This window comes from Genypterus blacodes, unplaced genomic scaffold (genome assembly GCF_046128005.1).
Source record: "Genypterus blacodes isolate CSIRO-AG114 ecotype Tasmania unplaced genomic scaffold, CSIRO-AGI_Gbla_v1 ptg000015l_1, whole genome shotgun sequence".
NCBI lineage: Eukaryota > Metazoa > Chordata > Actinopteri > Ophidiiformes > Ophidiidae > Genypterus > Genypterus blacodes.
The window spans coordinates 859,214-885,879 of NW_027466829.1; the positions used below are offsets into that span (position 1 = coordinate 859,214).

General features: G+C 44.7%; 2 protein-coding genes across 7 annotated transcripts; both read left to right on the top strand.

The window, feature by feature from the left end:
* The first annotated feature begins 6,696 nt into the window (after window positions 1–6,696).
* Window positions 6,697–16,336, top strand: nap1l4a (nucleosome assembly protein 1-like 4a). Of its 6 annotated transcripts, none has more exons than XM_076171930.1 (15): window positions 6,738–6,795; window positions 7,646–7,688; window positions 8,432–8,504; window positions 9,025–9,169; window positions 9,929–10,015; window positions 10,117–10,251; window positions 10,346–10,417; window positions 10,533–10,672; window positions 10,806–10,951; window positions 12,974–12,990; window positions 13,097–13,216; window positions 13,341–13,376; window positions 13,515–13,568; window positions 14,177–14,211; window positions 14,594–16,336. In XM_076171930.1, the coding sequence occupies exons 2-14, from the start codon at window positions 7,673–7,675 to the stop codon at window positions 14,180–14,182; spliced, it is 1,047 nt and encodes a 348-aa protein (XP_076028045.1). In that variant the 5' UTR covers window positions 6,738–6,795; window positions 7,646–7,672; the 3' UTR covers window positions 14,183–14,211; window positions 14,594–16,336. The 6 variants fall into 6 exon arrangements, with proteins under 6 accessions (XP_076028060.1, XP_076028052.1, XP_076028068.1 ...); XM_076171923.1 differs by having other exon boundaries at window positions 6,739–6,795; window positions 14,591–16,336; XM_076171945.1 differs by lacking the exon at window positions 14,177–14,211 and having other exon boundaries at window positions 6,697–6,774; window positions 7,651–7,688; window positions 14,591–16,336.
* Window positions 16,337–25,325: 8,989 nt separating this feature from the next.
* phlda2 (pleckstrin homology-like domain, family A, member 2) lies at window positions 25,326–26,400 on the top strand. The gene is made up of 2 exons (XM_076169361.1): window positions 25,326–25,908; window positions 26,038–26,400. Exon 1 carries the CDS (start codon window positions 25,450–25,452, stop codon window positions 25,864–25,866), a length of 417 nt encoding a protein of 138 aa, XP_076025476.1. The 5' UTR covers window positions 25,326–25,449; the 3' UTR covers window positions 25,867–25,908; window positions 26,038–26,400.
* Window positions 26,401–26,666: the final 266 nt, after the last annotated feature.

Below are 26,666 nucleotides of genomic sequence, written 5' to 3' on the forward strand. Positions count from 1 at the left end.
TGAAGATAAATAGATATTGCTCCCTGCTGCTGCCTCCCAATGTCTGCTGCCCTGTTCAGCCCAGTTTAACAAGACTACGGCCAATTACTGCTGGTTTGAAATCGCCCAGAGAGAAAAAGCTTCAATCTCTTCTGGAGAAACTCAGCGTAATATGATAAGGAGCATTGGTTTAATAGGCATAGAAAAATAAAAAATCTCCTCAAAACAATGAATATTGTCTGTGTAAGAAAGTTGTCTAAAATATCTACTTCACCTTACAGTTGTTATCTAAACAGCAGGCTCATTTTCTGGCTTTATGAACTCTTATCAGAAGGAATTTAAAGCTGAATTTGGACAAGGAAATATGTAGAATCCACCATTGTGGTCACATAAATAGGACAAACCAAGATTTTTAAATCACATTTTTAAAGTGAAAAAACTAATTAATCTTGTCTGCTTTTGTCATTCACCATTTGCCATCAAGGGATTTATAATTTCGGACATACCAAACGCACACACACACACCTTATTTGTGTTGTACTGTTACTCAGCTACAGTTCTCTCTGCTCCTATGCAGTGACTCATCACTCATCACTGATTGAATCGACCCCCACCCCTGTTCATGCAGGTATTGAGGTGGCCTTTTGTTTTAAATGTTGCACCTGAAGAGGTGATATCTCTCTGCCATTCATCCCTCTGTGTTTATCCAATTCCATAGTCTTTTCTGGAAGTGCCAATGGGTCCACAAATGACACAGGGATGATAATTATTACCATTATGTATTGATTCAGCAGCAGCTTTGTGGCATTGTGAGTGTCAGCTTTTCCCTGCATAATTGTGGGACTTCAGACGGGCTAATTGCAGCTAACACGACCAGCTGGGCAATTATTCATCATCCTCCACATTTCTTTTTTTCTCTCTCACTACTGCACAATGGTAGTGACCTTTGTGGTTGTCATTGGACTTATCCGATTGATGACGAGAAGTGGAAGTGCACAGTAAATGTTCACTTAATCACAATAATGTCAGGTCAACGGTGCTATAATGGCCGTATCAGCATGTAGTGCACGGTGGATGACAACCTCTACCCACATGAATATGTGAATGTGTGTGTTTGTCTGAACGGTTGTTTCCCTTTTTCTGTTAACATATTTTTGTTAGAATAACAGAAAACGCAAGTATGAGATTGTAGGTGCGAGAACGACAACAAAGGTGTCGGCGATGATGTCGTTGTTCTTCACTGCCAAAGGAAAGTCTGACATTTCCTATGTTTTCAGATAAGGCAGCTCCAATGCACCACTACCTCCAGCTGTTTGTTTTGAAGAGATTTGATATTTAAACCTTTCAAATTTGATGTTGAAGAGTGAAAGTTTACAGCTGTGATAATTGAGTTATCATCTGATGTCTGTTGGATCAAACTGAATACTGTCATTCTTGCAAGTCCCAATATTATTGCTGATATGAAAAGAAGGGCACCAAAAATATCCCATGTGTCTTGATTCCATGTAAGTCATGAAATGATGCAGAAAGATAATTTGTTATCCTCTTTTTTTTAACAGATCATCTGTGACTGGGAATGGCTGTGCCTGTTTTTCTACGTGTCAAAATACAGCTGCCAAGTGGAATGACTAATCACACAGAGTGCGCCTCCATTGCCTCTGTCGACATGAACAATTTGACAGCGACTGCATAAAGTGTTCCTGGGGTGGGCGAGTGGTTGAAGTAGTGATGTTCAATTGTCCATGCAGACTGCCGTCATCACGCTGGTGTCATGGTGGCCTGAAACTACAGCGTTGGCTCTGACACAACCAAACACACCACAGGCTGTCACCCTGAGGACCAAAGGTACAGTTGTCCTGTTCACACTTTCCTTTGTCCTGCAGATTATTATAGATACCATACAATATGTGTTCACAAACAAATGCTCACACCCACTCACTGTGAAAATGTAATTTAATGTAATTCTATAATGGCTGAATAGGACGAGTTTATTGAGGATTTCCAATTTTAGCAGAACTGAATGGATTTTCTTCATTTTCCCCTTGAAGAGAACAAATCATCCTTGCCAACAGTGAGTTTCACATTATTTAGAAAAGGAACAGCAGATTACAATAATACAGGCACAAAGACATTTAAAAGCAAATACAGAGGAACAGTTTAGATGTCAAATTAGAGACAGATGATGTCTTAAAAGGTTATCGTTTCCTTAAAAGAGAAGTAATGGCTTTCATTTTCACAAGCTGTTTGTTGTTGCTTCCTTCTTCTTTCTTTGAATGCTCTTTTGCACTTTGAAGGACAGCACTTTGTCCCCTGCCAATGGAAAAAGCCTGATTCTGAAATATAGGTTCACACATAACACACGCATTAATAAAACAATTTGCATGTTTGCTTTGTGAGGAGTGTTCACCCCTTTGCGCACACGATAGTTTGCTTCTATTCTCTTCAAAACAAATCCTGAGAGGACATTTATACAACCCAGCACCTCTCTGACCTCACTGAGTGTCCCAGAAACATCAACTAGTTTGTGGATAAGAAGTAGGCTAAGCACCATGTTAGAGCCTAACCCCAACCATTTGTCCTGTGTCAGGGTCAGAGAAGCAGCATAATGACGTGGTAACATCACCCATTGCCCCTCCAGCAGTGACACACAGTCTGGAGAGAGTCCTAATCAGATTTACCTTTCCGTAATGGGCCCCTGTCAGCCACTAGCCCAGAGGGCCAAACTACAGCAACTCATGAGAAAAAAATCAAGTCATACAAGCTTTGTAGCATTTATACAAGCTTTCATACAAGCTTTGTAGCATTTACACAGATGATTTCACTCAAGTAACAGTTAGTTGCTTTGTCTTTTTCATTGTTGTGGAGCAAGAACTAAATACTTTTTTTTCCTCCCCTTTTCTTCGTGTTTGACCTGTTGATGTCTGAACACAATCAGTGTCTCAGTAAGTGGAGATATCAATACGAAGGGCTTGACAAATAGAACAGAACATGTACTGTCCACTGTGAGCAGATCTGTGTCAGTAATCTCCATGATTGTATTATGAGCAGTAACTCTAAACCAAAATCACAAAAAAATTTCATTTCACTTCCTTCTCAATATTTAACTGTTTGGCTCATCATTGCTTAGTTTATCATTGAAAAACAATGAAAGCCCAGTCAAACAGAAACAAAACACAGGGCATATTTGCAGATAAGTTTGTATTAATATTAGAAATGATGCAACATGAAAGCAAGCGTGCCCTTCACAGAAAATCCTCAACTGTCAGAATTAGTATGGAGTGAATGTATAATGTTTGTTGTCAAATTTGTGAAGCTGAAATTATAGGAAGAAGCAATCACACAAAATTGGTCATTATCGGTGTGTGTGTGTGTGTGTGTGTGTGTGTGTGTGTGTGTGTGTGTGTGTGTGTGTGTGTGTGTGTGTGTCACAGAAGGTGTTACGGGTTGTTTTTGTTCGTGGCTAAAAGGTTTAGCTGTCCTTACAGAATCAGAATGACAAAGACCGCAGAGGACAACAAACAGAAAAATAGAACAAACAAGATGTCACGAATGAAATTGCTTATCGGTGCAGATGAAAATAAATTGCTCTCAAATCGTGTAAAGCGAGAGCAGAGACCGCAGCGTGCCATAAGTTGGATTGATTGCTCTGCTGAATTTGTTACACGGACACGGCCTTCTGACACAACCACCTCAGAGGAGATATAGTAGTTCCGCTTGCCATTTTCCTTCCCCCCCTCACCCAAGACCACCTCCTGTGAATAATGGCCGCAGCTGTGTCGACGCTAGCCATGTGTGTGTGTATGTGTGTGTGTGTTCATGGGTCTCAATTTTGATGGCTTTTTACACTCAACGTGCGTGTGTGTGTGTGTCTGTCTGTCTGATTATGGTGTACAGATAAGCCATTACCCATGCGTTAGGAGGAGAGGGGCTTAATGGACCACAGAGGATGCAGAGACAGGATGGCTAGTAAACGCTGTCCCGTCCTCCTGGCAATATCAATACTGCCATCTGAGTTTGGCCACTTCATTCACAAAACCAATACCCCAGTGGGATGAGGTGAGCTGAGGCAGACCCTGTTGTTACGTGTCCAATCAGTGGGAAAAAGGCGAGGGCTATCACGGCAACTACTTTCTTCTCTATTCTTGTGTGTCTGTGCAGGTGTGCAAGGGAAACAACATACGAAGAAGCCAGACGAGACTAGAGAACAAAGTAACCCAAATCTTATTCCAGTTTCCAAAATAGCCAATAAGCAGAGCAGTTTTTCTTACAAAACTGAAAATATTGATTGGGGAGCTTTTAAATGATAAACAGAGCTGCAGGATGTACACCAATCTACCAATCAATGCCCAGGAATTGAGTAATCAATGCACAGAAGTTTGAGGATTATTATACACAACGGTGTAATCAATCAGCAATCATTCATTAATTTTTTTTACTCACTTATTTCTATTCACGAGGGCTGGAGTCTATCCCAACATGCATTGAAGAGGAAGGATAAAAGATAACACAGCCACCAAATCAGCAACCTGTCATCATAAACGTTCTTGGCCATTTGTAGCTGTGGAAAATGTTGTTTAAAAGGGCAAAAATGGGCAAAAATATCAACATCACATCATATATTACATTCCAAGAAGTATTTCAACAAGTTTATATGTTGCCTGACATTCTTCTTCACTTGCAGTGGCCATTGTCTAAAATGTGGTGTGTAGGCTGCAGGGGCGTGTGATGATACACAACATTAGTTCAGCCAGGTGTGTGCCTCAGCCCACTCAGCAGGCCAGAATACAAAGGAGAAAGGAAGGGTGTAATCTGTGAGTTAGGTACTTGGACTAAAACTGTAAAACACAGCTTTTCAAAGAGCTGCAGGTGTTACTATTGTTTTATCAATATCAAAGGGCCTTCTATAAAGAGTCAAACAATTCTCAAAGGCATTCAAATCACTAAATTTAAAGTTATTGTTCTTTGATTTTATTTATTAATTGCCACTCAAAGGTCCGACCACATTTGAGGTGGCTGAGATCCACTTTCGATTCTGTGTTGCTCTCAAATAACAGCAAACATCCATCCATCCATCCTTCCAGCATATCTAAAATGAGTGAATACTGTACGCACACTTCTAAGCCCATAGTTCATCTCAAATGCTACATAATGACGACTCACTTCTGAGTGCTTACCCTACTGGTAAATGTCACACTGTGACAGGCATAAAGCCTGGTCACCAGTCAAACGAGGCCCGAGGCCCTGTGCTGCTGCTGTCACTTCCTCTCAAGCTGTCTTGATAGTAAACAGAGAGGAGGCCAGATTTAGTGACTTTCTGTATGATATACCCAATAGGCTATAAGGGTTGATTAATAAGTTCTGAGCCTGTTACATAAGGAAGTGAGAAATATATCTATCTTGCTCTCTCCAAGACACACACTCATTTTGTAATTATTTGTATTAGTTTTATAGATCGCTGACGTTCTCTCTCCTTGGTCTCTCTCCTGTTTGTTTAACTGAGCCGTTACCATCAAAATGAAAGCTGTTGGACATGACACACTTCACATCAAAAAGACCGATTGTGAACGTTGGAGTGTGATGTGGGCGCGTCTCCTCTGATACATAGGTGTGTGTCTATTGGTATGTGTGTGCCTCTAGTGAGGGCATGTCTCTCCTGGTGTGACTTGACACTGTGGTTGGTTAATAGTTTGGTTAAGCAAATTGTGAGCTCCAACACAGTATATTACATACATGGCAAACTATCATCCAGATGAAGCACATATCCAACACTTAGTAATGTCAGTAATGCTCTGCTTTATGAAGGCCCGTAAACTTGTCGTTGTTTATATTCCAGTGTACTAAAATGCCATCTTTTGGGCTCCATAGCCACAAGGTACATCCATTCAATGTGGAACAACCACAATCCTCTGTTGATGGGAGTGGAGCAATTAAACTTAAGTTGGCAGTTTTGTGTCTCAAATCTGTTTGATCAGTCGTATTTTTGAAGGGAGATTTTTTTGTTTTTGTTGATGGAAAATAACTTTATTAACCCTTTGAGGTTGGTGTATGTACATGTGACTATAAAGTCAGTGTGTTGTGAAACATGGGTGGATGAAGCCCTCTTGTGGTCTAAACATATTCTGGAAAACACACAACATACTAATTACAGTCCAACTTGTTTAGTTATATTTTTAGATGCACCATGTTTGTATATACTTCTCAGTCACACATACATGTTAATCATATATATCAAGAAGTAGCTATAGTTAGTAGAGGATAATGGGCAATAATGTGAAATAAGGGCATTATAGTGAGCAGCCCCCTCAGCTGGCCAAAACAGGGACAACGCGATCCAGACTTCAATATCGACCTGCTGCTTGGTCTTTCTTCCAAGATTAAGCATTTTCCATTTTGTGGACATTTCAGATTGACTAATAAAATGGCTGTCATGCAACAAACAGTGGAGCAAGAGTGATCAGAAAAAAAGACAAGGGGAAACATGTGTTTTAATCTCTGTAACTGATGCACCCTCATTAAACGAACGTTTCCTTTGCTGAGATGTAAAGGCTGAACTTCGAACTTACGCGTGTCAAACCTGCTTAATTACTTTTCACATAGCGTGTTTATCTCAAAGAAGCGGGTGATTGAGCAAGAGATGCGTTCGCGTCAAATACAAGTTTTTGCGGAGAGCCCGTGAACGCCGCACGGTGTCGTTCTGCGCCCAGCTGTCCAATGACGTTCGAGGATACTGGGGCGCGTGCGTCGCTCACTCGTAGTGGTGGAGATTCGGAGAAGACTCGTGAAAAAGGCGACCAGGTACAATTCCACTCACTTAGAGGTAAAATCTCTCTGACTACCACCGACTTTCCCGTCGCTCTGTCGCTCGACACGGTGTTGTTATTCAGCGTTAATCGTGACGGGTTAACACGCTAATATGCCGGGCGCGAGGTAAAATGTCTTTGGCTCGGGTGCGTTTGTTAACCCGCGAGTTTACCTCTGCTAGCTGGTGTTAGCTTGTCCATGCGGCTAGCACTGATTTAGCAGCTGTAACGTTAGCGGTCGGCTTAGCCTTTCAATATATCTTGGTGTTTTTTAAACACTACTATTATTAACAATGTTACTGGCGGTAGGTCGGTGTCTCGCATGAATCCCCCCGCACTCTCCCCGTAACCTAGCGCGTTGTTCGTAGCACGCTGGGTCGTAGTTTCTCGCCTGTTAGCCAGTTAGCTAGCCCGGTTAGCTCCTGTCAAGATAGCTGTGGCACCGCCCATGTTGTTTGTGTGATTGTGCTCGGTGGTCGCCCAGACGTCAGCGTGTACGGCGCACGGAGCGCTCGCTTTACTTATGAGTGACCGTCCAACACGGCGGTAGTCGGTCTGATTATCGACAGGCCTCTTGTGCACAATTTGGTTATCAAATTTCAGCCTAGCTATCGTTAGCATGTCAGTGCGTCATCGGCCTGCGCTCCACAAAGCCAGTGTGTGTGTGTGGTCAAAGTTAGCTCGTGTTATAATAATTTAATTGGGTGTTATAAGTCGAACCAATCAACTCACGCCGACTCTATTCATCACTTGTACAGTTTTAAATTGGCCAAACGTGTACTCTTGTCAGCCTGACTGTTGCTCAATCACCACTATGACTCATGACTGTTTGTGTACTAATTTTGTTTTTTTATTTATTTATTTTTGACAGAGGAAAAACTCGCCACGTGGTAATGGACGCCAATAAAGGTAATTTAGGTCTTAATTAGATGTATAACTCGAAGAATACATTTGTGTTCAATTAAAACGAATAAGAAAGTTGGAGAGATGGGGTTACAGGACGGAACTGCACGAGTGGAATAATACTGTAGCACTTTGTTTGTTTGTTGAGGCACAGATCAGACTATGGAACAAGTGAAACCATTAACGTTACTATTTCGTCAGCATCTGTTAATTAAGCTTTGCAGTCTCAAAACTAAACTGCAGATGCTGTGAGGCCACAGTGAGATGAGTAAAGGCTGCTGTAGTGGCTTGTTGTCTTGCTTTCTCTTCACCATAGATGTGTCACTTTGTCACACACTCAACAAGACCAGGATTAGAAGTCAAACAAACAGTCTAATACAGTAACTTCCTGCGTTTCAGACTCTTAAACTACTTAAATAGACAGCAGTAATGTTTTCAAACTAGTTACCATACCTGTTGTCTATATTACTAAATGTCCATCTTTGGTTCTCACAGCTGGTTTGTAAACTGAATCTGGGGTATGACTTTCTCTATTTCATTCCCAGATTTAGCTTATTCCGGTTTGTTCGGATATAAAAATGAACAATTATGTGTTATCTGATTTAAGTAGGGACACCCTATCCTGGTTACAACACACAGTGACTTTCAGGTTATTGTGCTCACACACTGTCTCTGTGTCCTGGTAGCTGTAATGTGTAGTTTTTGGTTTGGGGATGTGAAAGTTTTAACTGTTGTAACTGTTCTGGCAGCTAAAGGAGAGCAAGCGCTGCAAGTTCCACCTGGGCAGATGGACAAACCTGACTGCTTTCCCAACATGGAAAGGTCAGTAGCAGTCTTTGCTTCATACGATGTCCATGTCATGTCTGCTCAATTGCCATGGTTTCAACGTGTTTGTGGACACATTGATCGAGCGAGTGTCTCAGATATAACCTGTCTTTCAACTCCTTCTGCCTCTCTCACCATGAACACTTGACACAAATCTATCAGACTGAATACTTGTCAAGTGACTTTCAGATGCTATAAAACATCTCGAGCTGCTTGTTGGCCGGACAACCCTGTTTGATTCTCCACACAGTTGTTTGCATAGTTATGAGTAATTTTCCAACGGTGCTTTATAAAATGCCAGTTGCAGTAACATTCACTTGACACAAAAACTGTCCAAGGTCGTCCTCTGCTTGTGGAGAGGCCAAACAATACTTTGTCAGAAAGTGGTAGGTTTGAGATGCTGGATTATTATTGCTGCTATAACAAATAATGGATAAATGCTGTTCTTCTGATCCACAATTCTATTTTGCCACCAATAAATGCATTTCTCCCTGACCGTGCTTTTCCCCCTGCATAGTCTCCTCCCCAAAGCAGTGAAGAGGAGAGTCCATGCTCTGAAGAGGCTACAGGTGCAGTGTGCCAGCATAGAAGCCAAATTCTACGAGGAAGTCCATGAGCTGGAGAGGAAGTATGCCGCCCTCTACCAGCCACTCTTTGACAAGGTACTGTCCATTATATTTAATGCAAACAATTGATACATTATTTATTTTTACTTAATTGTAACATCAGACTCGTTTGTTTCTAACATTTGTAATGAAGCATATGAAGCAAAGATGAGAGAGAAATAGTTCTTGTTCCCTGCACTGGAAGGACTCAGCCTCTTATTCTGACCTGAGGTCAGTGAGGACACGTCCTCGGTGCTAAATTGAACACTGCTGCAACGAGTAGTCAACTGTTCTTTGGTCAGTACGGCTATTTCCAGAGTCAGTGACAAGAACCGTCTCGGTCAGACTGAAGGCTGACAGCTGTGATTCAGCCACACCTGTCTGCTCTCACTCTTTCTCTGTGTGTGCATGTCTGTGTGTGGGTGTCACAAGGTTTTCATTTCAGTGAGTTTAAAAAAAGGTTTGAATCTCACAAAAGCAGCGGCAGGGCAGCCTTCATCTTCCTGCTCTTCAAAATGTCTGTATAAGACACGGCAGATACAGCAGACGTTGAGCCACTGCTACACACACGCCAAATGGCCATTAACCCGCCAGTGCCCTTCAATGTAAACTTTAGAAACCAGTTAACCGTCCTCAGAAAGAGGCGTGTCTTTCACGGGGGTGATATTCTTCACAAGACTTGTGTCCTGTAGCTGATGCCTCTGTCCCTGCTGTGGCACTGACAGCAGCCGATGCAGTACAAAATGTCCTGGATACTTGTTAACAAATTCTCCAGTCCGAGTTTCGGATAGCTTTACGCTGTATTTTGTGTCACAGAGACGAGATTTTGTCACTGGAACGGTGGAGCCCACAGATGAGGAATGTGAGTGGCAGAGCGACAGAGAGGAGGAGGAAGATCTCGCTGTGAGTACACCTTTTGATTAGTTTGCCTTGAAAGCCCACTCCTATTTGTTTGTCTGAATATTTTAGACTAAATCTGGGTGCTACTGATGTTCTGCTTATAGGAAGAAGTAAAGAAAAAAGCTGCAATTGAGGATGAGAAGAAGGAAGACGTGACGCCAGAGGAAGACCCCAAAGGCATCCCTGAGTTCTGGGTCACTATATTCAAGAGTGTGGACATGCTCAGTGACTTGCTACAGGTACATTTGGAAAGAGCCTCTGAAGGCGTATGGAAGCCACATGTCTGCTCTGTGCCATGAGTGGTCTCTAACATGATCTCATCTTCATCATTAGGAACACGACGAGCCCATTCTAAAGCACCTGAAGGATATTCAAGTCAAGTTTTCTGAGCCTGGACAGCCAATGGTCAGTACCAAAGTGTCGTGCATATAAAACATGTTTGTAACTCATCTGCATAGATTCACAAACTCTCAGCTTCGTCATAACTGACTCTGGTGTGAAATATTTTCTTGCTCAACAGAGTTTCACATTAGAGTTCCACTTTGAGTCCAATGGTTACTTCAACAATGCAGTTCTCACTAAAGTATACAAAATGAAGTCGGAGCCCGACACTTCTGATCCTTTCTCATTCGAGGGACCAGAGATCATCGAGTGTGAAGGGTAGGAGTCCCAGCATGCAAACATGCTTTTTACAATGTGGTTTCACTCTACATCCAACTTCCTCTGTGCATTTTGTTCTAACGTGTCCTTGCACTCTGTGTCTTCTGTTATCTCCCCTCCTTTACGTCTGTAGCTGTCAGATAGACTGGCACAAGGGGAAGGACGTGACGGTGAAAACAATTAAGAAGAAGCAGAAGCATAAAGGCCGTGGCACCGTGCGCACCGTCACCAAGCAGGTCCCCAACGACTCATTCTTCAACTTCTTTAACCCCATCAAAGGTGAGAGCACAGATCTCAATCATTGGTGAGGCATCGTGTTCATTCCCATGAAGATGGGAGGAAATGCTTTACTTCCTCTGGAGATCTCAGATAATATTGCAACACCACATTAACATGTCCGTCTCGATTTTGTTAAATTAACCAACCGAGACATGCGTGTTCTGTCTCGTCCACTCACATGCTTGTTTGTACGGTCTAGCCAATAACTGCTCTTCTGACTGAGTGACAGATGAGGTGTAGAATGACACACTCTGTAGACTGACAGGGTCACAAGTGAGCGAGTCTTCCTGTAGAGGGCGCTGGCGACAGGCTAAACTTCCCTGTGGGCATTTTGATGCAGTAACGCCTAAACATCCATGTCATGTCTTGCAGGCAGTCATGACATTGTGCTTAAACTAACAGCAGGTGGCGGCATAGTGCCTCTTCTTCATGAGATGTGGCATGGTGGAGAGTTGGCTGTAGCTCTGTTGCACTCTGCTTTGTGTAGATGGAACGGTCTGTCCGTCATTGGACTTTGTGACTTAACTGCAAAATGAGCTCTTTGGTTTTGCTATTAATTACTTTCCTCCTCTCGGTGGTTTTAAACCCACAGGGCTCCACCATTAACACTTTCACTGCTGGGATCCTTTCTTGAGTGGCAACAGGAAATGCCAAATATAATGTTTACTAAGTGAGAATACTGATAACATTTGCAAATTACACGTCAATTAGCTTTGTTTGGAGGTGGTAATGGATTTTACATTAAGGAATAATTGTTCAAGGCTCGGTCATCAGCCTTGTTTTTCACTATGCCTTTTGTTAAGCAATGTAAAGAAGTAAAAATAATCTAACAATAGTCCTGAGAGTGGTTGTTCTCCTCACGTGACTCACTCCCCCTTAAAGCATTAGTAAATAAGGCAGCCTCCACCTTTATTTGTTGACTGAATCACCCTTCCTGTGCACTCAACTTTCCTGTCAGACATGCCTAGACTGATTCTGACTGAGCTGTTGACCCGATCACTCATTGGCTGAGCAGACGCGAGCGGTTACCGGCTCACTCGTAAGCCGTCGTAGCTCAGTCTGAATAGCGCCGCGCTCAGGTGTGTGTGAAGTTGAATAGGCTGGCGTTTGACAGCTACATAAGAGAATACGTTAATACTCATTGTACGCCTACAAAGGACATAAATGTGAGATGATTGCCACGCAGCCCGTTCATGTGGCGGTGTGATTCTGCTCCTGCTCAGTGCTTATTGTGTTTGGTTGGATTATAGAGATATGAAAGCTGATCTGCAGGGGAAAAAAGCGCGTGTGTCACAAAGTGGAGCCAGCAGACGACACTAGAGGAGGGCATGCTCGCCTCTTTCGCCATGGCAACGCCGGCCACATAACAGCAACTAGAGAAAGTTAACTTTAATTGATCAATCATACGTTTCCCCAATGAATCTGTGAGAAAGCATGTGAGGAATGTCTGTGGCTGAGCCTGACCAGGACACCTTCACTGCAGAGTGGAATGCTGCTGTGCCACCTCCAACTGTCAGGCTCATGTGTGTGTTTGTGTGTGCGTTTGCTCCATTTCACCATTATGTGTCTGACATGTTTACTTTTTTTATTTTTACAAAGGCACACAACGGTATGCTACTTTTGAAATAACGATTCTAATCATTGATCAGTTGACAATGACAGGTCAATCAATCAAAGTGACATGCACCACTTGGTATGGTATCTGTGATTTAACAACATTGAGATTAGATTTCATGTTTGGATATCTGTTGCGGTTTTTGCCAAATATTCCACGGGGATGATGTCATCTTGAGCCACTTTATGTGAAGGGTGGAGGCTGACAGCTGTTTGCTGCGGCGCTGTGATTTCCTGTAAATGACGTGACCTCATGCTGTGATGTCATGCCTGATGATGGCTGTTACCTTAAATGGATTTTCAGCTGTTGGTCGTGGTTCAGTGTCGGGTTTCTGGGTTCAGGTGAATTGAAGTGTCTTGATGCTTTTGCTTCAGTTGTGTTAATGTGTGCTGTCCTTTCCTTTACAGTTTCAGAGGGAGAGATGGTGAGTGACACGCAGTTTGCCTTTCCTAAAGCAACACTCCCTCATTGCCACTCGTCTGTGACTTTCCTGAGATGTTAAGTTGTGCGTTTGTGTTCTTGTTTTGCAGGACGAAGACTCTGAGTTCACCCTAGCCACAGACTTTGAGATCGGCCACTTCTTCCGTGAGAGGATAGTTCCCAGAGCTGTGCTGTACTTCACCGGAGAGGCACTGGAGGATGACGAGAGCGTGAGTGCCTTCCCCTCACACACTCACACACAAACGCGTTGAAAGATGGGAAGCTTTCAGGATGGAGAAATATGAAGTCTAATGCACCTTAATGTCACATGTGCTCTTTTTGTTTCTATTGAAGTTTGAAGAAGAGGAGCTGGAAGAAGGAGAGGAGGAGGTTAGTGATCAGACTTTTACATGTATGCAAAATAACATGTGCATTAAGCCGCCGTGACGCCAGACTGCTGTACGGCTCCAACATGAGCACCAGGGTTTGACCTGATCGATTCCTTAAACTCATCTTGCTTGTTTTTAGGATCAAGATGAGGAAGGCGATGATGATGACGACGAGGGAGACTACGACCCCAAGGTGAATATGCACCTTTTTTTTTCCCCCTCCCGTCTGCCTAAATTGAGTGTGTGTACAGGCGCAGTTGTCAGATATGGCTTTGAAGCTGAACGTTGATTTGTGTAGCGGTGTCGTCTCAGCCACACTGTGTGTTCTGTGTGTTCTGTGCCACATTTTGTCATCGTGGTTACCTATTATGCGGCAGCCTCACAACCACTATGACGTCGCCACACACATGTAATACAAAAGAAAAGACTCCCAAATTTAAATTATAGGTAAACCTGGAACAGTAAAGCCTTTTCTCCAGTTTAACCCTTTAGTCTTTGCCACCAATAGAGTTCACACACTTCTTCAGATCTATGGGACAGTTTGTCTCGTTGGACTTCGACGTAGACTTCTTAATTACTTGACAAGGCCAACTTAGACTCTCCTCGCCTCAGCCTCAATGTCTTCATATTCCTCACGTAATCGTTCCTGCTGTCAGCGCGAGTCTTTGATTGTCCCTTAGGCATGTTTGTCTCTATGTGGCTCTGGTAGATTTGGGGATATGTGATGCCTGCTGTTTGTGAACGTGTCGGTAAACTTGTGCATATTGTCTCTCCCTCCCTGAATTCCCCTCCATTTTGCAGGCATAATCACTCATTCTCACCCCATGCATTTGTAGGTAAGGGAGAAATAAGGATGGCGTCCCACGTATACATTTAATACTGTGTCGTCCATTGGCTTTGGTTCGTCATTCTCTGTAGTCGGCTCTCTTTCACTTCCTTTCACTGCGTCCTTAATTCTCCTAGTACTCTCAGGGGTGTAACATGCTTTACTTCACCCTCCTTCCTTCCTTCCTTCCTTCTCCCCTCAAACACTTGTTTCTCCTCTAGTCCCATCCCCAGTTTCTAACAGTTTTCACTTTTCTGTACAAAGCTGATCTAGACACTTTGCTTTCTTTGTTTACGTCTATCTGTCTGTACCTTAACCCCCTCTCGGCTTTGATTTGTCCGCCCGCCGTCTTTCCGTCCGTGGCTGATCTCTCCTCTCCCTCCTCACAGCAGAAAGCCGAGCCCCAGCCTGCCGAATGCAAACAACAGTAACCGTGGTGATCAGGGGGAAGACGGCGGAGACCTGCTGTCCATCAAATCAGCCCCTTAGCCAATCAGCAAGTCTTCTTACCCTTGCAGGCTCCGCCCCTTTAAAGAACTTTCCATCCGAATGCAATAGAACACAGCCAGAGTTTTTAATACGTGCATGACTTCTTCTTTTGTCTTGCGTCCCCCCCCCCCCACCCAGTCGCCCTTTATGTTCGGCTTCATTTATACTCAAAGCAGAAGTAACTCGACTCTAGTTAAAATCCAGTGGCGTCACAGGGAGGCGGCGGCGAGCGTGTCGGAGTAGGTTACTACCGCCAAGAGCCTCAGAATATCATGAAGACGGGAGTAAGATGAGAAAAGAAATGGATCCCAACATTAAGTTTCCATTGAGAAGATCAGTTACTCAGGGTTTTATAATGCCAACAAAAATAAGTGTAAGTTTACCAGGAAACTGCTGAGTTTGACTTCAATCTGTCACTGGGGTTGCTGAAGTGTTTTTTGTTTTTGTTACAGTTCTGTATTTTTTTTTTTTGGTTAGGAAGACACAATATATCATTTTGAATTTAATTAACCGTTTTGTTGTTTAAATGTTCATCGTCATGTCATTGGACTATTTATTCAGGCGTGGTCGGGCTGTGTGACCGCGGTGCGTTTAGGAACCCCCCGCCCCCGGCAGCCTCGCCTCCTTCTCATTGGCTCGAGTCTCATTCAGATGAGATCTACAAAATGTGTATACTGCCAAATATGTTTTGTTTGTTTGTTTTCCTCTTTTTGTTTTGTTTTGTAACATTATCATCGTCATTAAGAAATGTAGTCTGCATTAATATTGCTCAACGCTGCCCGGATGTATCGGGCTTAACAAACATCTAAACAGAGTGCTTGATAAGCGGCCGGTGCAGAGGCGCCTATACGGTTTCTTACACCGCTCCTCCTTTAGACCCTGAGACGCTCGCCACTCCTGTTCATTTATGTAATCACAACTTTTAATGGAAACGTTTTGAGAACTTGTTGTGTAATGAGTAATTGTTAGGCTGTTGGAATTGGCACTCGGCTCATACTGTTGTGTTTTTGTTTCTCCAGTCCCAAGTGTCTCAGGTTCTCTGGACGTTTCATTCCGAGCGGCACGACTGAGCCTCAGTCTGCTGGCCGGCGGTGTAGAGATTTATCTGTATTTATCTAGCACTTACAAATGTGGTTTAGGGTCAGCGACGGGACGGACAGGGCGCAGGACGTTTGGAGAAGGGAAGTCATGGAGAACCTTCACATTTATCAAGAAGCCAAAATGAAAGACAAAAACGCCCGCATCTGCCAAGTTTCTGAATATTGTGTAATCTCGTTCAGCAGTTATAAGGTTAAAGAACACGTGAGGATTTCTGATCTTGTCAAACGAATCAAAAGAATGTTTCTGTAAAAACAAACAAAGAGGTTGCCAATGTATTTTACTCAGCACTTGGATCAGCACTTGGCTCGGTCGGATGCCTTTACCCGGTAACGGCTGTGAGTGACAGCGTAACAGCTCCCCCCCCCCCACCCCCTTCTCTTTTTATAAAGGCTGCGGTCTCATCTTCAAATCTACCACATCGGACCGCGAGCCGGCGATGGCCTTACCTGGTTCTTACTCACAATTTGTTACTTGCGCAATATTTCTTTTCAATTTGTACAGAGTTAGTTAAAAAATTCTATTAAAGTTGTGCAACATGGAAAACACTGATTTTGTGCTGTGTGTGTCTGCGTCATGTGGTGCACTTCAAACATGATTGATAATGGGGCTGATGACGTTGAGGCTGTTGACACACTCCCCTCCTTAAGTAATTACTGTTTAGAACCTCTTGAGCAAGGCACTTGTCTACCAAACTGACAAAGGAGGTTATCTCCATCTCGGACAGCGATTACTCAATTTTGTGCAAATGTCTGACGGCAGGCTTTCTATTAATGAGGGAGAAACTCTAAACTCTGCAATGATGAGGGTTCTCTCGAATGCAGGAATGAATGTAATTGGACATGCCTGAGATAAGTATGCCGAGCTGAGATGCAGGACTTGACCCTGGTGAGCCTCACACACACCATCGTGACTTCATCTCTACGCAGCGGCAGGGTCGGTATCCGTCCCGGAGGAATTTGCTCCCAGCCTGCATAACGTCGGGGCAAGGCTGGCAGAATGTCTGGAATTCTGTCTTGCAGATAGGAAAAGCATGAATGCCCCTCTGAGAGATCTTTGTAATGCATTGTGGGAGATAATGTCTGCGTGCTGAGAGAGCAGTTGTGACGCTGTGTTATAGCAGCATGGGGTTTCTGCCAAGTGCTGAAAGATGTGGTTTCTTGTGCCGTCACCTTGTCCAGTGACACTTCAACCTCACTGTGAATGTGCTTCTTAGGGAGCGGAGGTGTCAACATGTGGACGTGTTAGAAACCATGAGGAGTGTGATTACAGAAGCCAAGCAGGTTGGGTTTTAGGCCTGGGTTGTTGGCAGGTTATCTCCAAAACTTAAAGACAGTATTGATTGAAACATGGTGTGGTGGTTGCACAAGATCCAGGGGAGAATACATTCAACTATGGATACTGATCAACCATCTAACAGTAAGTTATGGATCACATTTCCCCTGCATACTCCGGGCCAATGTGCCTCCCTATGTATTGGCATTTCCATTTTTTTTTAGATCCTCCCACAATTCTGAGTCAATTGTCATAGATGTAGAACATCTAATCGTCTATTTTTGTGCTGATCATCCTCTAATCAATAACCTGTCAAATTCCATAGAGAGACGGACTCCTAATTAGGACGACTCGGCCTTGGCGGAGGTACAGTAAGCGCCCTCGGAGTAGGCAGCAGCGCATTCTGATCCTTCACATCTCCACAGTGAATAAACCACAGACTCACACTCTATCCAGTGTCTTACTGTAACTTTGGGGATTTGGCCCCCGCGAACAACACACACACTATTCATGCCGAGGCTGCTGTGTGGGAGTCTGACGGCCGCCTCGCTGTAACAAGGAGTCTGATTGTGCGTGCGTGGAACTAATTGCCGTCAGTAACTCGGCGAGGGAAATGGAACCGTGCAGTGGGGCCGCACCGACACAATGGCTTGATTACATTTTCCATGCTAACATTGGGCTTTGACTGAACACTGGATGTCCTAAGGTGTCACTGTCACACCAACTTAATGTAGTAAAATGGAGCCGGAGCCCTTGACCCAAGGCATTAGTTTGCAGTCGAACCCCACAAGGCACCGACTTGCAGGCCGGCTGTTACTCCTTGTGGTGAGGATGAGTCAGACACGGAGGATGGAGGAAGACTTCCAACAAGATGGATCCGTAAAGCATGAAGTCATAGCCCAGAAGTACAATAGTTGCCTGTTTTAGAGTCCTTTCCTCTGCTCGCCACAGAATCTTCCACAAGCTCATATGATGTCATCTTCTCCTGCTAAAGCCCAAGTACTTCCTTAAAAATATTACAGCCCTTGCTTTCTCCCTTGTGTCTGGCTCAGAAATGATCAATCAACCCTCACAGATGGACACGATACTCAATAAATACTAAATAAGTCTGTATGTATTCGTCTCTAAGGACATTTTGAGTTAAATCAGAGCTTAAATGCAGAAACATCCTTGTAAATAATGATGGTTTCTAATCGCCTTCTGCTTTTTTATGAGCCTGATTTCTCACTTTTGCTCCAATTTACCAAGTTCTCACAAGCTCTTCTTTTAAATTTATAACTTCAGAGTGCAGCAAACACAGCGCTGGCTTTAGTCCGACTGCTATGATGGAGAGAAAAGAGAAGAAATGTGGAGAGAGGAAGAATGGAATGGAATGAAACAAAGATGAGTATCTTTGTTTTAATAATCTCTGGAGATCTTCGACATACACCTACACACTGTTCTGAAGCTCTGCTCATATCAGGCTGCTCTTTGTGTGTGTGTGTGTGTGTGTGTGTGTGTGTGTGTGTGTGTGTGTGTGTGTGTGTGTGTATATATGTATGTATGTCTGTGTGTGTGCACCTGTATTTACACAGAATGACCAGAGGATTGAGTGGATGCAGTGTGACCTCGCCTTTAAGGAGTGCCAGGTCACGTGTTCAGTCATAGCTGCAGGAGTCAGCTGGTGGGGGTCTGAATGTGATCCTCTGCAGGCCTCTGATTAGAAGATAGTGGGAAAAGGTTGTGTGTCTGCACGCATTGGCACTGCTGAAGTGTCCTTGAGCAAGCCACTGTGTCCTCACTGTCTGCACTTGGATCCTCCGTTAGAGCGGAAAAGCATCTTTCCATCCTCCCTCACTTGTGGTGGTGCTGACCAGTCGGAGGGGGCGATTGATTCCTCTTCCTGTTTTGGGAGCCTGGGAAGAATTGAGGATGTAATGTAGAAGGAATGAGTGTGTTGACATCAAAAGGGGCTAAGATGTGCCGAGCGGAACAAAGGAAACCATTCACACTGCTCGGTTTGTCCCCAAATGACGTCCTGCTCCGTCTGCCATCCTCTCATCTTTATCCACATGTGTGATTAAGTGAATTAAGTGAACTGGCAGCCTGATAAAGAGCCCATTACCTCGTCCATCTGATAGTGTTACAGGTGGTGCTGACACACACACACCCACACACACACAGCTATACACACAGACCACTGAGTTCTCATTATCCAGAATCCGGCGATCTGTAATCAGTAGTCAGAATTTGATGTTTCCGGGACGACACACACACACACATGCATGCACACGCACACGCACACTGGACACTCCTCCAGTGTCATCTGAGCCTCCTTCCAAACTGTAGAAGCCACAAATGGATAAAACAAAACATTTCTCCTCAGTTTGGCTTCAAACTTGTGGCGTTCTCTGGATGTTATAATGCATATTTCATTCTTAGACTTAACTTTATTCATTATGGCTGAAATGGGACTAACAGATCCATTTTTAGGCTGATTGATGGCCTTGATTCTTTCAGATGTAAACCCTGTAACCGCTCCTGGTTGCACCTGGTGTGTGTGGCCGAGCTCTCACGGTAAACACAGATGAACCGTTCAGAAGGATCCGTGTCCTTGGGGAGGCCAGGCTGTGACTAAAACCTGTGTGTGTGTGTGTGTGTGTGTGTGTGTGTGTGTGTGTGTGTGTGTGTGTGTGTGTGTGTGTGTGTGTGTGTGTGTGTGTGTGTGTGTGTGTGACAAACACAATAAATCCTTTCCTGCGTCTCGGGCCAAAGTTCCTTCACATCACCTTGTCAGGCTGCTGTGCGTGGGCGTCAGGCGGTGGAAAGACAGAAGACTTTTGGCCGCTGGAGCTCGTAACACAATTCATGTATTCATTTCTTTGAACTGCTCGTTCTGATCCCAAGAGGTAGGAGAGCTGGAGTGTATCCCAGCATGCACTGGGCATGTCTAATCTACCTGACTGGCCTGCGTCCACGGGGCTGTGGGAGGAAAGTCAGGGTGATGCAGGAGGAAAAAAGGCAAACAGGAAACTAAAGTTCTCTGCCAGTGAAACTCCACGCGAGAGCGGAAGGTTATGGGGTCTGATCCCAATCCTGATCCCAAATGGAATGCTTTGTTCAAAAGTAATAAAACAAAGCAGCGTTATCAGAAAACTTCTCAACCCAAACCGGGCAGACGCACACTCGCTTAGTTTATCTGTGTGTGTGTGTGTGTGTGTGTGTGTGTGTGTGTGTGTGTGTGTGTGTGTGTGTGTGTGTGTGTGTGTCTGTGTGTCTGTGTGTCTGTGTGTGTGTGTCTAGAGGTATGTGCGATAATGAAACAATGGTTACTGTTACCGAGCCAATCTTATTTAGTTTAATGGCCGCCTTGGTATGTGTGGGAAAAAAATATGAAAAAGCTTCACGCCCCGATCGGAGCGGCGTGACATGGCAGAACGCCTCAGCCTGGATTTATGAATGAGCAGGGGAACTGGGCGTGGCACCGCAGCTGAACACCGGAGCGCTTCACTTCCCAGCACAGAGAGAAAGACAAGAGAATATGAAACCGGTTACATAACGAGAGCAAAGGGAAAGGTGTGTGTGTGTGTGTGTGTGTGTGTGTGTGTGTGTGTGTCAACCTAGACCTTTCCATTGCCTTATAGGTGTAAGTAAAAGCAGCTTTTTCAGTTGTTAACATCTAATTCCTGTGCGTCCTGCGGCTCTTTGGCTCTGTTCCCGGGCACAGACTTGGTTGTGGTTCTATAGAGAGACCGGCGGTGAACGCTGCATTCCTTCCAGAGAGAGAGAGAGAGAGAGCTTGCAGACGTGCATACCTGCCATTCTTCATGCCGTCAAATTGGCACAAACGCACAGGTGGTGGACTGTCAGAGCGACTCGTCAGATCACATCTCCAAAACATTGCACCTTTCCCTTCACAGAGCGGATAATTAATGATGCAAACCTCATACGCCCTGATAATGAAGAGGAAGCTTCCTGTGCTCAAGGCGCCCAGAGGCCCCAATGCTAAAACTGGACGATTAATTATAATTAATCCTAAAGAATGTGACACACACACACACTCTGGAGGGCACGGGGATCCACTGGTGTGTGTGTGTGTGTGGGAGCTTGGAGGTGATTTATATTTTGGTCAAATTTTCCAAAAATGTAAGTGTGGCTCCTCATCAAATATCTGGTTTGATGAAATCATTTAGCGTCTTTATTTCTGGCATCATAACTGCCAAAGCTCCCGCTGAGACCCGATGCATTGCGTTCTGCATTGTTCCCCCAACCGCTCCGCGTGCAGCATTGTGTTTTGGCCCCGCGCTCCACTTATCAGCCATTTGTTCTTTTTCCCACGCTGCTGAATGCCAGCGTGGCCACAGACACGCACACGCGGGGCTTATCTGAACAATGCCTCAAATAGCTGCCGGGTCTCATCACAAGGGCATGTCACCCAAGAGCACAAGGTGTGTGTGTGTGTGTGTGTGTGTGTGTGTGTGTGTGTGTGTGTGTGTGTGTGTGTGTGTGTGTGTGTGTGTGTGTGTGTGTGTGTGTGTGTGTGTGTGTGTGTGTGTGTGTGTGTGTGTGAGAGAGGCTAAAGTCATAAACGTGTGGCAGTGAGCAGCTGTTACCTGCTGGCTCTGCTGTACTTGTCAGCGGTTCATCACAGTCAGATCATCCATTGTTACGCCTCACTATGTATAGTTCAACGGCTTTCTCCCGCTAACATGATGTGCGTAAAACATACTCTGCATAAACACACATCATCTTCATCATCTTCATCATCATCATCATCATCATCATCATCGAATTCATGCAACTGTGTGGAGAAACGTGCATGACAGCAGCTACCAGGTCGAGAGAATCAGTTGATGACGAGTTTGTCCTGCTTGAAACTGTGATCAGTAATGCATCAATGCTTTTCTGCACATTTCATTTTACAAATTAAACTGAAAGATTTTGGCCTCAACTTTATTAAGAGTAATCTGTGTCAAGAAAAAATGAGTTGTAATGTCATAGTTTATTGTAATTGATCATTTCTCTGCAAATAAACAGGGTGTTAAAAAAAATCAAAATTCCAAAGTTAAAATATTACTATTTAATTAAATATTACTATAGAAATAAAAATAAAAATAAAAATAAAAATAAAAATAAAAATAAAAATATAAATAATAATAAAAATAAAAATAAAAATGAATAAAATGTTACTGTTAAATAATTAAATTCATTAACAATTTGATTAAATTAAAAAATTACAATTTCATAACAGGAATATTTCAAACAAGTTTAGAATCCAAATTCATTTTAATTGTAAAGTATTTGCATAAACACACAATATTAAAATGAAAGCTGCTTTATTGTGACTCAATCAAACATGGATCTGTGATTTGTCAGTATTTTGTTGTGCAGTGAGTCACAGTCAACATGAGAGCAGCTTCATGCCCAGACAGGAACTCTCACTTCTGGGTCTTTCTGGTCCTTCCACCTGCTGTTCTGTCACACCCATGAGCCTCAAGTCACACTGAAGTAAACAAGGCTGGAGACACGCAGACAGACGTGTCCCCTAGCACACAGACAGACGTGTCCCCTCGCACGCAGACAGACGCGTCCCCTCACACACTCCTCCATCACATCACATCTGCTCTAACCTTTAATCCCTTCATCTGACACGCTGACATTTCACTTCCTCTCTCTTTTGTTTCGTCTATGCGGAGAGACGGCTGCAAGCGGAGGACAGGACGCTAACTCCAATCCAAGGTTGTCACACACACAAGCACACACACACCCGCAGGGAGATCAGACGAAACGCCCAACAACTCCAACTCCCTCCAGAATGAGATGTTCTTTCCCACAAGGCTGAGACACGTGGAAACACACTCCCGAGTCAAATTAAAGGGGCCACGTAACTCTCAGAGCTCTCAAACACCTGAAAGTAGCAACACCTGGGTTTGGCTCGCTGTGTGTCGTTGTGAGAAATTCCAGGATCTCAGACAAAAACAGAAGGATGTCGACCTGGGAAGCTTGAATCCAACCAATCGGAGATGTTTGGTCTTTAGAGCTCCACCCAGCAAGTTGTCCTGAACCACCAGAGAGCACCAACCAGGGAGTAGGATGGTCCAGGGACTGGGTCATTTTTCCATGGCGATATTAAGCACTAAGTTCGGTATTTGTGTAAATTTTCACATCAGGTGGTTTCTTTTTCCTTGTGTTTGTCACCAACATGTACCAAGGGCAACATGAGTGTGTTCACACACCATATTTCAGAGTGTATTGTTTCACACACCCACACACGCACGGAAAGAGAGGAAGACACGCACACCTGGCTCTCCTTTGGCAAGCAAACCAAAAGCAAGACACTCCGCCACACGCTGAGTCACTGCCTGGGCACGTCTGCAAGTCTTCACCGCAGTGCTACACACACACACACACACACACACACACACGGTCAGGCAACAGGGAGAATCTAAGGTGGTGGTGGTGGTGGTGGTGCCCTTTCTCCCTCACCAGTCTCCAGCATGTTGTTGAGTCAGTGCCACAGACGTGTGTGTTTCCTTAGTTTGAAATGTGTCACCACACACACACACACACACACACACACACACACACACACACACACACACACACACACACACACACACACACACACACACACACACACAGGAGTTAGCAGACTGCTTGACAGAGTGTGTGAAGTGACTCACCATGGTTACTGGCAAATGTCTGTGTGCCTGTCGGGTGTTGATGTGTAAATCACCATGGGTGGTCCACTAACTCCTGGGTACATGGAGTGGTTTGAGTCCCAGTAGGGCATCAAAACATTTAGGTAATGAGTGTGTGTGTATTTGTGTGTGTGAGGAGTGTGTGAGCCTAACCACACTTCACTTCCTGAGGAAACGCGTAGGGATTGTTTTTCCAAAAGGAGACAGATAAAGAGGCAGACACAAGAGACTGAAGTGGGTGCCACCTACACACACACACACACACACACACACACACACACACACACACACACACACACACACGGGCAAAAGCTGGCCTGAGCTGGACACGGAGGTCAAGGAGGTTGTGTGTGTGTGTGTGTGTGTGTATGTGTGTGTGTGTGTGTGGTTGACCCCAGGCAAAGCAGGCTAGCGTCAGAACGGACTGTGAGGTTGGACGCGATGACATCTGCCTCATTTCCACCTCCTCCTCGTCTTCCTCCCCCTCCTGCCTCTCACAGGCTCCAGGAGACGAGACACACACACACACACACACACACACACACACACACACACCGATACACTCATACCAGAGATTAGTGTTTTATTACACACTTTTCATTTCCATTTTCGTTTACTGTCAAAGCTGTTAGACGTCTGTTTGTGACTTCTTTCTTTCTTTCTTTCACCAGTAAAATGACTTATTGGCTGTCTATCTATTTTTATCTCCCCCTCTCTCTCTCTCCCTCTCTCTCTTGCTCCCTCTCCCTCGCTCACTCTCTCTCTCTCTCTCTCTCCCTCTCTCTCTCCCTCTCTCCCTCACTCTCTCTCTCTCTCTCTCTCTCTCTCTCTCTCTCTCTCTCTCTCTCTCCCCTCCCCCTCTCTCTCCCTCTCTCTCCCCCCTCTCTCTCTACCTGTCACTCTGGATGCCACCCTGCCCTCTGTGACCCCTGAGGTGAAGCGCTGATGTCACAGTGGAGTCACAGTGGAGTCTGATGAAACCTCGGCGCTCTGACAGGAAACTGAGCCTTTGGACTGTTTGACCCCAACAAGGAGGTCAAAAGTCTCTTTCTTTGTAAATGTAAACGTACTGCAGCGCTCTAACTCTATTCTATTTCATTTTAACAAACTGTAATGTTCTTCTCTGCCTATGTCACACACTTAGACCTGCCTCATGTTTGAATCTATATGCTATAGAAACAGAAACCTGAATGGAGAATTATTTAGAATATTACAGATCAGCTGTTAAAGGTAGGACACTGGGGGGCAAAGCTGGTTGAAACATCTGCTAATGAACCTTTTACAGAGTGATTCACTCTGCACACCGGGCAAATATTGGGTTTGATCTCCACAGAAGGATGTGTTACTAATTAACACGCTGGCGGTGTAATCAGCTCCACGTTAGGACTTCCTCTGCCCCGCCACAGCTTCCGCCCACACACACACACACACACACGCACACGCGCACACACACACCAGCCTCGAGTTACTCCACAATTCAAGGCAACTGTTGATACATTCCCCAAAGCATGTGACGTCATGTGGGAAGGGCTGAGGCCGCGGCTCCGTATAAAGAAACCTCCCCACCGCGGCTCACCCTCAGCGTCACTCTGGATTAACAAGCGCTCCTTCCTCTGGGCTCCACAGAGCAGGGAAGCAAACACACGCACACACACACTTTCTCTCTCACGCATACGGGAAACTTAACCGTCAAATTCTTTAAAACAATGAAAATGTCAGCGGCGGAGATGTGCCAGGTCCTGAAAGAAGGAGAGCTGGAGAAGAGGAGCGACAACCTGCTACAGTTCTGGAAGAGGAAGACGTGCGTGCTGACCACGGACAGCCTGAACATCTACGCCGACACGCAGAAGCGAACCCGGGGCAAAGAGCTCAAGCTGCAGGCCATCAAGAAGGTGGACTGCGTGGAGCGCACCGGCAAGTTCGTCTACTTCACCATCGTCACCACGGATAATAAGGAGATCGATTTCCGGTGTTCGGGGGAGGATAATTGCTGGAACGCGGTGATCACCATGGCGCTGATCGATTATCAGAACCGCAAGGCGATCGAGGACTTTAAAACGCGTCAGGACAACGAGAGCGCGTCTCCCGGGCAGCAGGAGCGGCGCTTGGCCCGGGCGCCATGAGACCGCGGCGGAGCGGGCGGGACTCGAACCATGAACCATATGGTGAGACACGGACCAACACACAGCATTCAGTGAAACTAAACTAAAGTTGTGTTGAAGATTTGTATAACCACGACTGATCATAAGGAATTTAAGTGTTAAAGTGTCTTTTTATGTCGTTTCCCCCTCCAGTGTCAATGTGGACCATAGATAAGTAATAAGCGGACCAAAAGGAAGACGAGGTCATCCGGTCCCGGAGATGAAGGATTGCTCGGGCTGAGCTCTAAGAGACTGAGTCTGAGAGGACGGACAGCTGATCTTGACACCCGACAGACATACGGACACGAATTTCAACAGGAATGAACCCTTGAATCGTCAAAACAATTTCAAGTTTGCTCTCCATGGAGGAATGACTCCTAAAACCATGCAGCATATGTTAATTTATTTGTTTCCAGGAAAAAGCTTTACTGGCAAACAGCTTGTTGTTTAAATTATTTACTTTTTCAATATGCCATTGTGTATTTATTTGAATAAATATTCATGTTTTTGACATAATTGCGCGCTCTCTCTCTTTCTCTCTCCGATTTGGATTGGTGTTTATTCTGAGGTTCTGGTCTGTCGGTTGTCCACACTCAAGGACACTTCAGCGTCTTTTCAACAGCAGGATGTCTGAGTAAATGCCAGGCATGCATCAGTGAAAAAGGAGTGGAGGACAGGAAAGTCCCCTTCCTGCTGCAGTCAGGTGGAATGTGATCTTTGTTGGCACTGGGAGGGCGTCATGCTGGAGTCATACCTCCAGAGCTGATAAGTCCACTTTATCG